Below are 13312 nucleotides of genomic sequence, written 5' to 3' on the forward strand. Positions count from 1 at the left end.
ATATTGACTTTCTTAGTGTATGTGCTGCTCAGGAGTTTCTTCAGTCCATTGTTGATTCTTTTGGAATAGCCATGCATGTAGGCTCACCTACCAGAATATCCAATACCAGTTCTAGTACTATAGACTATGTTGTGTCATCTTTTGCTGCTAACTCCATCGCCTGCAACGTCTTTAGCTCGGGTCTCTCTGATCATGAAGCAGTTTTAACTGAATTTTCGATAAAGTGCAAAATCAAAAATGCCCCTCGTAAATTATGCCGTATTTTTTCAGAAAAGAATGCTCAAAAGTTCAGCCACTTATGTAAAACAACAAACTGGGATACTAGCTCTTACCCATACAGCACGTCCAAATGAAATTACGTTTCTACAAGGGAGACACATGAGAAACCAAATATGTTAAAGTGAACCTAAGTGTTTATCTAGTTCTAACATATACATATGAGATACACGCAGGTTTATATTGATAGAATTGTGTGATACAGTGTTTACTAGTTGTATACCGTATGCACTCAAGATTCTAAAGAGTTTTTTGTAACGTAACAAATAATTATTATATATATTATATAATATATTATATTATTATATATTATATAACATTAACCAGTCGAGCGTTCAAATCCTTTCCTCTTAGGCCTATCAAAAATAAGCATAATAAACCTTGGACCACTAAAGGTCTACGCATATCTTCTAAAAACATGCGTTCATTATCTCACTTAAAAAAAATTCTCAGAGAGTGTCTTCTTCCACTTCTTCTAAAAATTTATCATAAGACTATAAGAGCCGCTAAGGACCTTTATTATAATAGGAGAATAGTCAATTCTGGTAATGTTGCTAAAGAAACATGGTCTGTTGTGAATGAATTGAGAAACAAAGCTTCTTCGTCTAGCAATATCTCTACCTCACCTGAGAACCTTAACCATTACTTTGTAAATGTAGCGAAAAACTTAACTAATACCATATGTCCTTCTCATGATTCACTTTCATATCTCTCTAATGATAATGTAAACTTGCACAGTTTCTTTTTTTCGCCCGTAGTTTTAGAAGAGCTTCGCAGTACAATCAATACCATCAAAAATAAATACTCTTCTGGGACCGACGGCGACGGGCTAACTTAATGTTTATTATATTCAACTAAAATGTTTTCGAATCTGCCAGAAAGCACTCTGAATCACCTAACAACTTTAATAAACATGTCGCGTCGTTCCCAAATGGTATTTTTTCTTAATGCTTAAGCCTTAAGACGGCGATAATCATTCCTCTGCATAAAGTAGGAGACAAAGATGAAGCTTCTAACTATCGCCCAATTGCACTCCTTCCAACGCTATCTAAGATCATAGAAAGGTTGGTTAAAAGAAGGCTGGTATCTTTTCTGTTTAAGTACAAAATACTTACTGAATATCAATTTGGATTTCTAAGCAACAAGTCCACAAATGACGCTATGTTTTCCCTCCTTAATAAAGTTTACTCCAGCCTTTAAACAACCATCATTCTACAACAACGATTTTCTTTGATTTTTCTAAGGCGTTCGATTTTGTAAATCATAATATCCTAATTAATAAACTGCAGCACTATGGGTTCAGGGGATCATCTCTCGAATGGTTTAAGTCGTATCTGAGCAACAGAAGTCAACTTGTGAGAGTGGATACCACGTTGTCTTCTAGCAAGCCAATAGAATGTGGAGTACCGCAAGGCTCAGTACTAGGCCCTATTTTGTTTCTTCTTTTTATTAACGACATTGCTAACATAAACATCAGTAGCAAAATATGTCTTTTTGCGGACGACACTAGCTTCACTTGGAGCAACAAGGACATCACGGCACTTCATAGGATTATATCAAATGATTTAATCACCATTAAATCTTGGTGCGATTCGAACCTCCTGAGTCTCAACATTTCTAAAACTAAAGCTTTGTCGTATATAAACTCGTTGCAGCCTTTTGTACTTAACAACACCACCATTGACGTCGTAAAATCTGTAAAATTCTTAGGGCTTGTTGTGGACAATTCTCTGAAATGGGACATACATATCGAAGCTCTGTCGAATAAATTGAGCTCTGCCTGTTTTGCATTAAGGTCTGTTTCTAAGGAGCTTAACTTGTCAATGGCTAGAACTGTTTATTATGCACTTTTAGAGTCGCACCTCAGGTATGCCCTTCCATTCTGGAGTACGTGTTGTGCGACTCAATTTGGCCGCATTTTCAAGCTCCAGAAGAGAGCTGTTCGATATTCACTGGGACTAAACAGCAGAACTCATTGCCGGGACTTTTTTAAAGAATTAAAAATATTGACTCTTCCTTCCTTATTTATATTTGAATCCGTTTGCCTAATACGTAAACATGTATCAGCTTCTCAAGAAAGGCCATCTCACACTTATCCACTCAGGAACGCGGAGCAAGATCTTTATCTACCTACCCCACGCTCAGAGTTAGTTAAAAGTTCAATATTATACAACTCGAAAAAAATGCACAATCACCTGCCATTTGAAGTCAAATCCATAACATCATTTTTTCATTTCGCAAAGCATTGAACTCTTATTTACTAGACAAGGCTTTCTACGCCGTAAATGAATTATATTTTGAAAATCGAATTTGATCTTGTAAACACTGATCTAATGTTTGCTATTGCTATATTTACTAATGACATCGAAATAAATTTATTTAGAAGTTATTATTGATATTTACTATAAACTAACTAAATATTTTTGAATATTATTTTTATTTTTTTCTTCTTTGACATTGTAAACATTTATAAATGTTTATTTTAAACAATAAGACTGACAATATTATTTGTATAATGTTTTGTATTATCTTTTGTTTGTTTGTTTGTGTACCTTGTTTTTTTACTTTGTTTGTTTAGTTTACCTTTGTCTACAAATTGAAAAAGTTTTTGACAATAAAGGCATTTATTTATTTATTTATTTATTCGTATTATGAGTGACATATGTTCCCTCGTGACACGACGAGGGAACTACGAGGTAACATTGTCCCAGGCTAATATTAGTATTAATCTGAATGGCAGCATACCACGAAGAGTTACAGAATGTTAAAACTAACGTGGAGGTGCAACTCACTATTGAATTGTTAAGGATTCCTTTCAATAAATTTGTTTAAGAATATCATCAATTATTATTCGTATTTATCCCAACTAGACTCATATGCAAAAAAACGCAACGAAGAAAATTCTAGTCAAATTTAAACTGTTATATTTTTGTTACTTTAGCCCTAGTTTCATGAATTTTTTAGCAAGCTGTATATAATTATATATCAACTTTAATTTGTAAACTCAGTTTATTATAAACTTTAGTATTTGGCATATTATACAGGGTTAAACGAGGGGTTGTTTTTTTACCCTAACTTTGACACACCCTGTGCAATAATTTCGTGTGTAAATTTTCCTGATATATAATTTTAGGGTCAGAACCATGTCTCCTGAGCATTTTGGTTTTTGTATAATGTCAATACATGCGTTGGTTAGTTTTTAAGAGCGAAATAAACTTGCCACCAACAATTTGCAATTTTTTCAATTATAATAATTTATTTTTTTTTTCATAAGTTTTTTTCAATATGACAAGGCAGCTTCGGTGATTATTGTGAACTATATACCACTATGAACTGCCCATCATGTTCGACGTTTGGGAAATGCTTAACAGGAGGGTTAGAGGTCGCGAAGAGTTACCAGCTTCATTAAATGAATTTCGCTTGGTCCTTAAAGAAGATTGGGAAAACATAACGCAATATGATATATGCAGCCTCAATGACAGTATAAACAAACGTATACAGGCAGTTATAGCAGCCAGGGTAGGCAGTATTAGAAATATTATGTAAAAATAAAACAAGAGTATTATAAAATATTAAAAAGTTTAATTTATGAAAGAAGATCTTTTTGGGGTCACAAAACTAAACAGCATCATAAACATAGCGCTAAATACAAAATTATAGAAAGGAAAATAAATTTATTACCTTTTAAAGCCGGACATATCCTTTTCCAAATAGTTAAACATCCGCTGCGATGGAACTGCCCCAGAGCCAGCTCCATATAGAAGAGCGGCAACCCGCCGAACACCAGCATTATCGTGTAGGGGATGAGGAAGGCCCCTGCAAAATAAAATCCCGTTTACGATCCGTCTTGGCTGCCGGAAAATTTAACGAAAATATAGATACAAATTGAGTTTTTCAGAAAATTTAGCGGTTCAACGTATGCAAAGAGGCGAGGAGAAACATAATCCTCAAAACGCCACTTATCTACTCTTTTGCAGACTCAAAATCCAGCCTTTTTTCCTGTCCTTTAAAGTGGATTTTCAGGGAAAATGTATATAAGTAGTCGGACTTTTGGTGGATGATATTGGAGCTAAAATTAGAATTCTGTAATAACCTATTTAAAATAAACGGTAATTTTTCTATTAAAGTAAAGGATTTTCTATTAAGGTTTGTTAATATAAGGTTGAGTCTTAAGTGCAAATATTTCTAGGGGTGGTACACAGGGTGTTTCAAAAAACATGTGCCATCTCTCGTGGGGAGATTCCTCACGTAAAAATAAGATTTATTTTTCATATCAACGTAAGTCCGATTCTGCTTTGTTTCGTAGCTACAGGGTATTAAAGTTTTAATATTTTTTCGATTTATTATCATTTTCTTCCAAGTACTTTTAGCGTTTCGAATAAAATTTTGAGGGTAAAAATTACTATAAATGCGACATAAAGTTATAAAAGTATTGACATATTCACCAGGGACTTGCATATGGGTTATCACTAGAATATTTTTCTAAATAAAGCATATACGCCACTGACTTTTTTTCTGTTGTTAGTAAAATAGTGTAAGCAGTTTAGTGCCGATTAAAAGTTGCCTCATGATATTTCGTCGATTTCGGCCTCCTTGATGAGATAAGCGCAAATTTATTAATTTGCCTTGATCCGAGTCTAATAGCAACCTTTAAAAAATTTTAATATCATTACCTTGCGAAAAAATTAAATAAGTACTCATTGATTCTTCATTAAAAAATATGAAAAAAACTTCCTATAAACGTGGGTATGGAAATGCATAATTTTAGAGTTACACGATGTTAAGACTTTTAAAATTAGGTTTTTTGTAATTAGCTTAAATACCATTATTTTTTTATTTGAAATTGCTGTAGGTTGGACTAATAGTAATAATATTTAATAATATAATTATTTATTATATTATTGTAAAAAAATTATTTTTTTTTTAATTATAATATAATAAATAATTATAATAAATAATATAATTATTTATTATAATTATTTATTATATTATAGGTTGGACTAATAGTTATAATATTTAATAATATACCAAACAAGACTTGACCAGAAACTCATAGAATTTAGATACGATGATAACATGGAAGACACATACCAGCACATCAAAGAAAGTATGCTACAGGCAGGGATGGAAGCCCTCGGAGAAGTAGAAGGAAAACAACGACCTTTCGAATACAATCTTAGTGAAACGACGATTAACGAAATTAAATGTAAAAAACAACTGTACAATAAATGGCTGAGTACCAGGAATGAAGATGACTACAAAAAATATAGAGAAAAAAACAGAGACGTTAAAGGGATGGTAAACAGAGAGAAAAACGAAAATTGGGAAAAAACCTGCCAGAACTTGGACCAATATATCGGTGGAGCTAGAAGATCAGAAGCATGGAGAGTGATTAAGGAATTGAGATCCGATAGGAAAGAAAGATCATACATATCATACATTGAACCTGAGAAGTGGAAAGATCACTACAAAGATTTACTCACGGAAACAAGACAAAAGTTTATAGAGGAAAGACAAGAAGAAGAGGGACAACCTAGAGCACAACATATACCTATAACAATAGAAGATATACGAAAGGCAATTAAAACAATAAAAAACAAAAAAGCAGGAGGACCAGGGGACATCGCACCAGAGCTCATAAAATGCGGCACAGAAAAATTATTCAGAATCATACATGGAATGTTTGGGAAAGCAATAAATGGACATAACATACCAGACGAATGGAAGGAAGCACAGCTAACATCGATTTTCAAAAAAGGAGATAGAAGACAGTGCGATAACTATCGAGGGATCAGTGTCATAGCAACCATGGGGAGGCTATATGGTAGAGTACTGAGAGACAAATTAGAACAGAACATACAAGGAAAAATCGGAGAAGAACAAGCAGGTTTTACAGCAGGGAGATCATGCATAGATCATATTTACACGATCCAACAATTATTGGAGAAAAAAAAAGCAAAGAACAAACCAGTACACTTAGCATTCATCGATTTAAAGAAGGCCTATGACACTGTACCCAGGAAAGAACTATGGAAAGCGATGGAAAGACTGGACATACCGATAACACTCACAAATGCAATGAAGACTTTATATAGGAACAACAAAATACACATAAAAGTAGGGAACAAGATAGTAAACAGCTTAACAACATCGAAGGGGCTGCTCCAGGGATGTCCAACATCGCCAACATTATTTAAAATATTTCTGGAACATGCACTGACAACCTGGAAACGCAAATGTGAAGGTATGGGAATCCCTCTAAGAAATGAACATCTTTACACGCTCTGCTTTGCAGATGACCAGGTGGTGATGGCCCAGGATGAGGAAGATCTAAGTTATATGCTCAGGAAGCTAAATGAAGAGTATGAAAAAGTAGGACTAGAAATAAACCTGAAGAAAACCATGTACATGACAACAGAGGAAGATACAGCTGATTTACAAATAGAAGACCACCTGGAAATAAAGGGAACCAATAACTTTAAATACCTGGGATTTACACTATCGAAAAACGCAACTACGGAAGAAGATATAAATGTCAGACTTGGACAGACAAGATCCTGTATACAACAACTGCACTCCGTTATCTGGGATAGAAATATCAGGAAAAAGACTAAAACATTGATATATGAAACAATTATTCAGAGTATCATGACATATGCAGCAGAAGTATGGGTCATAAACAAAAACAACCAAAGAAAAATTCTGGCCACCGAAATGATGTATTGGAGAAGATGCTGTGGACTAACCAGAAGAGACCGAGTCACGAATGAGGAAATAAGAAGAAGAATGGGGAGAAAGACCGACGTCTTAAAGTACATAGAAACGAAAAGATTGGTATGGTACGGTCATGTTAGAAGGGCGGAAAATAGATGGATTAACAGAGTGACAGAGTGGAGCCCGATTGGAAGAAGAAAGCGAGGGCGGCCAAGAAGATCATGGCGAGATGAAGTGGACGAGTCTATGCATCGGAGAGGACTACGAGAGGGAACATGGGATGATCGAGACGAATGGAGGACCCGGTTGATGGAAGGAAGGCAGCCAGAGCTAGAATTTTTTAAATATAGGTATATATATATATATATATATATATATATATATATGAAATATATATATATATATATATATATATATATATATATATATATAAATTGGGCATTTTAGAGTAACTTTAACCCTCAAAATTTCATTCGAATCACTAAAAGTAATTGAAAAAAAAAGATAATTAGATTAAAAATTATAATAAATCTAAAGATTATTCAGCCCCGGATCTAAGGGGCGGGCAAACCGGGGCACCTGCCCCGGGCGCCAATATCAAGGGGCGCCAAAATCATAATATAACACGGTTGAAAATTTAAAAAAATGCTCCACAAAGCGCCTAGTATGCACTTTACGTTCTTCTATCAAGTATTCATTTTATTCTCTGAATAAGAAGACTAAGGAAGGAGCATAATGCTATCCATGTATTCATGCATGGTGGGCGGAAAAAGGACTCTAGGGTGGGGATCTTTGACAGTTCTGTTTGACGATTCATTTGACACATTTGAATTTGATTTGAAATTTTGTGGATTTGTCAGTCTTTACGGAGCTTATTTTATGTTATTTATTATTTATTCTACTACTGATAGTTGTATAAAGGTAGTAAATCTAGATGGAAATTGTGGCAGAACTTAAATTAACAGTGACACTATCGCGATTTATCGAAAAAGACTCTAAAATAGTTGGTTGTGTAGCGTGCGGTAGATCTCGGCAAAAATCGAGTGAAATTATGGAACAACTTTTCGCTAGTAAGTGACTATATAATATACATACGTGTAGTAAACCGATCATTTATGAAATTCACTTAAATTAACTAATTATATTTTTTTTCTTGCACTTTTGCTTTTATTTACTACTTGTCAAAGATTAGATGTCAAAGAATTTAGATACGTCAATTTGACTTACCTGCTTCAGTAGCGTATCGGATGTTTATGGTTATAAATAATTATTATAACTTATCTATTTTTATTAGAATTTTATATTTTTATAACAATTTTAATAACTACCAACATTTATTCACAACGTAAAATAAAAAAAAATATTGAGTCTACTCCACGTCTACCCCACATCATAGTTTTACATTTTTTAAATAAAATTAGAACGGCACTGATAAACCGGAAATTAAGTCTGCCATATTTGAGGCCCATCGCGGTGGACCTAAGATTTTTGATATGCTCCTTCCTTAGTCTTCTTATTCAAAGATTTTATTTTAAAACACCCAGTTAGTTTTTAAACACATTCTAAAGTTTCATTCAGAACCTCGCAATTAGTGGAATAAATTGGCGGTTTCAATAAGTACACTTTTTACTTTTTAGTTTACGATCATTCACAATGTTTAAAAAACACAATTAAAATTAATAGAATATCCTAGCAACAGCTTGCGGTAGTCAGTTGTATCCATAAAGAAAGCCAAATATTTAGCTTATAAAACAATAAACTTTTGATTTCTAACTACGATTTCTCTTGACGGATGCTAATCAATGGGCAAAATGACATTTCCCGCAAAATTTGAAGTATAATTAGTGGAAAACTTAAAAGTTTCTTTACTTATTGAAAATGGTTATCACTAATTTAGACGTTCTGAATGCCTACATTGAAATTAAAAGAACAAACTTCTACGCTAATTGAAACCACTAATTTATTCCACTAATTCGGAGGTTCTGAATGAAGCTTAAGGGCTAATTCTGACCCGTTTACGAAAAATGCCTACCTATATCTAGATATTTGTAAGTTTTTTAAACTAATTTATTGCAAACGCTGGAGAGAGGGGGCGCTGCAATCAATTTTTTGCCCCGGTTCGAAAAAATTGTAGATCCGGGGCTGAGATTATTAAGACTTTAACACCCTGTAGCTACGAACCAAAGCAGAATTGGCTATGTTGATATAAAAAATAAATCTTATTTTTACGTAAGGAATCTTCCTACGAGACATGGCACATGTTTTTTGAAACACCCTGCATATTTCGATCCCAGAAACATGTGTATGAGGTTTTTTTCGCGAAAAAAAATGTTGAAAATTCTGAATTTTTGGAATTTTTTAAAATTTTTAGTCAACAAATATAATTATCCTGATAATATAGAGGTAAATGTGTAGTACATTAAATTTAGAGGAACAAAAACACCCAAAAAATCCAGTTGTTCTCAAAATTTAAGCACAAAATATTTTTTTTCCAATTTTGAAAGATTTCTGTGTTTTTATACAACAAAATGAAATGATAATATTAATAAAATAATTATGAACCTGGTACAGCAACTGAAAAGTTACTGTTACGCATGTTATGATGATTTTATGTTGACGGTAAAACAGGAAATGAAAGTGAACAAAGGATGGATCAAGAATTAACGCTTTTAAAAGAAGTTAATAACGCGTAAAAATTAAGTCCTTTCATCTTTTCATATTACTTTATAAAACCTCAGAGAAACACGTAAACATAGAGTTTTTAAATCTTTTTTCATACAAATGTGAGGTTTTTGTTTATATTTTGCATATTATTTACAGTTGAACGCATATTTATGATAGGTATACATAGCAAAAATTTTACTGGAAAATATTTAATATGCACAGTTATAAAAAAAAGTCGGATAGATTTGTGCTAATCGCATCGTTCTATCTTCACTAATAACGGAGATATAACTACAACCGAATAATTCCAACCAAAATGGGACACTTTATAAAAATTATCTAGTCTCAAAGCATAACCCTTAAGACAATCATTTATATAAAAAGATAAACTAACGGAGATACCATATAATTTCAACCAAAATGGGACACACTGTACAGGGTGATCAAAATTGGTCTGTTTTAACAGAGAAAACCCATTTCCTGACTAGATAGAGCAAAACCGACATAGATGTCATGGGCTCGATTTCTGAGAAACGTTTAATGGCCTAAACCGCCTCTTCATATTTTCACTGCCAACCCAGATACAGTCTTTTTGAATTTTTTACCATTTGGAAAATTGCCCATAACTTTTGTATTTCCCGGAATAATAAAATTCTGTTATAACGTTCTTAAGGCACTTTTTTAAGCACAATCCAGTGGCGTAGTCAGTTTTTTTCTATACTTGCTTTTTTAGTCAGAAATAATAAAAAATATAATTTTTTAAATGGAAATTATAGTTGGCTATGAACTTAAAAAAATGCTGGCGTTTAACCCTTTCCAATGATATCAAGTTATGTGTATTTATTTCTAAAAATGAGAGAAATATTAAGTTTTTTATCTTTGTATCGAAGCGGGCCTAGATTTTGTGTTTATAGTTGCCTAATTATTTTTTATCACAATTTAATATTCTATATCAATATTTATCTGCATTATTAAAGACTTTTGGAAAGGTAAATCAACACTCTATATTAGTATTACCATTTACAATTAAAAAGCCAGGGGGTTCCAACTCCACTATTAAATGGAGAATTTAGAGAGAATTGGATTGGAACAACGGATCCCATATCTTGGCCTGCTAGGTCCTGTGATGGAACTCCTTTCGACTTTTTTTATGAGGGAAATTAAAAGGCCTTATATATAAGAGAAGAACCATTCGGACGAAAGAAGAATTACAGAAAGCTACTAGGCAAGCTTTTGGACTTATTACACCAGTTCGCCTAATAAAGTGTTCTAACTCTGTGCGCAAAAGATGTTCATTGTATATTCAACAAGGGGGTGCTCAGTTTGAACATCTTTGATGATTTTTTTTAGAAAACTATATTCGTCACTCAAAAAATACTTTTTTTTAGTTTTATTCCTTGTTTATTGTATCGATTTCAATTGTAATTACTTATACTAATATAGAATGTTAATTTACCTTTTCAAAAGTTAATTACGCAGATAAATAATAATATAGAATATTAAATTGTGATAAAAATAATTAGGCAAATAAGTCAACACAAAATCAAGGCCCGCTTCGATACAAAGATAAAAAACTTTATATTTCTCTCATTCTTAGAAATAAATACACATAACTTTATATCGTTGGAAAGGGTTAAACGCCAAAAATTTTTTTAAGTTCATAGCCAACTATGATTTCCATTTAAAAAGTTATATTTTTTATTATTTCTGACAAAAAGAGCATGTATAGACGTTTTACAAGATAGATATGTTTTTACAGAATTTTATTATTCCGCGAAATACAAAAGTTATGGGCAATTTTCCAAATGGTAAAAAATTCAAAAAGACCCCCCCTATCTCAGTTGGCACTGAAAATATCAACAGGCGGTGTACGCCATTAAACGTGTCTCAGAAATCGAACTCATGACTTCTATGTCGGTTTTGCTCTATCTAGTCAGGAAATAGACCAATTTCGACCACCCTGTACATCCGTTTTAAAAAATAAATTATAGAAATTATCAACTCTCAAAGCATAACTCTTAAGACAACCATTTATATAAAAACATAAACTTTTCCTCCAAGAAGCGTCTAATACAAACTAATTAATTTGACGTTTGCTCTGCTCGAAGACCGGAGTTTCCGGGACTTCGTTAGGCCGTATTCACACGAAGCGGTGCGAGGCGGAGTTCGCTTTAATCTACTTAGAAAATCGACGAGATCGGGCCATTTTTTCCTATGCGACACCGAGAACTAATTTGCGAACGCAGCTGAAGGGCAAACGAAGCCGTCTTGTCGATACGAACCGTGGAATCTAATTTGAGTTAAAGTCAAAAAATGAATACAAGGAATTGGCTACGCAGTAAACTACAAAATAGAGAATACTGTTAGATATTCTTCTTCTTACAGTGTCGAGCATTATCAGGGTGCTACAAACTCGAGGTACGAGCGTTAGTATCTCGGTAAATGTAATAGATACGAAGATGGTTAAATTGGGGTAAAGTTGCGCCTTGGGATGTTCACCAAGATGTCATCAAAAAAGCTTTTGAAATTTTAAAGGATCGCTGAGTTTTTTTGGAAAAAACGGATTTAAAATCAATTTTATTTTTTCCTGTCATTACTTTTTAGAACATCAAAAAACTAATTCCACATTCTGATAGCCACTTTATTAGGGCTATCTGATAGAGTATCTTTAGATTTTCAAATTAGCTGATAATTTGTGAGATACCAACTTAATTTTTTTAAATACGGACCCGAATTTTTAATTTCAATTTTTTAAAGAACTCGTTCTCCTGAATACAATGATATGCCACACTTTATACTTTTTTTTTGTTTCGGACATTTAAACTAATTTCAAGTCCTGTTTTTTTTTAATATTAAATCATCGTTACAATATTGATAAGTCTTCAAACTTAACAATGACGTGGGGTAAAACATTGAATACGGAAAATCAAATGCAATAAAAAATTAAAAATAATATAAATATAATATAATATGAAATGAACAAAATTCTTACAGCTTTAGTGTATATTAATAAATAATATTTTCTTGCCTTTAGCTGTGTATTCTTTCTAATTTCGAAAAATCGAAAGTAGAGAAAAAATTAAAAAAAAATAAAAAGTAAAAAGAAAATTGTTTTGCTTGCCGTAAACCCAGCCCCTGGACAGCCCACCTGATGAAGGGTAGGCCCAGAAACCGGTTGTGGGAGTGGAGCTTGGTTCCCCCCTTTACGGCAAGCAAAACAATTTTCTTTTTACTTTTTATTTTTTTTTAATTTTTTAGGAGGGGATTGCTTCATGTCATTTATAAAAGTGAAATCAACATTTTCAACATTTACAATAAAGAGTACAAAATGCATTCGGAAGTATAAGAAGAAGATATGTTCAAAGAACTATAAATAAAATTGAACGAATAATAAATTTTTGCAATAGGTGGTAACCCATTCGAACATGTAGAGCATTAGAACCTAGTTTGTAGAAGTTGATTTATTTATAATAACTACGATTAATATTATGCTCAGATTTCAAATTCACATTAAAAAAGTTAAAAATAATATCTTGAAATTGCTGATCTGGATATTATTTATTTCAATCTTTCAGTTGGCTCGATTTTCTTATTCAGTATTAATTAGCGCTGATCAATATTGTTGCGTTGAATATAATCAGATTAAATAATTTAAAAA

The 13312-nt window shown here is 32.7% G+C and overlaps 1 protein-coding gene across 1 annotated transcript in view; it reads right to left on the reverse strand.

Moving 5' to 3' along the window:
- Positions 1-13312, reverse strand: part of LOC115874818 (sodium-dependent serotonin transporter) — an 88069-nt gene that overhangs the window by 39693 nt on the left and 35064 nt on the right. The window contains exon 4 of the mRNA XM_030890117.1: positions 3958-4092. Coding sequence (XP_030745977.1) covers positions 3958-4092 — 135 coding nt within the window. The remainder of the gene's footprint in view (positions 1-3957; positions 4093-13312) is intronic.

This window comes from Sitophilus oryzae, unplaced genomic scaffold, assembly GCF_002938485.1.
Source record: "Sitophilus oryzae breed Bouriz unplaced genomic scaffold, Soryzae_2.0 scaffold_1297_pilon_pilon, whole genome shotgun sequence".
Taxonomy (NCBI): domain Eukaryota; kingdom Metazoa; phylum Arthropoda; class Insecta; order Coleoptera; family Curculionidae; genus Sitophilus; species Sitophilus oryzae.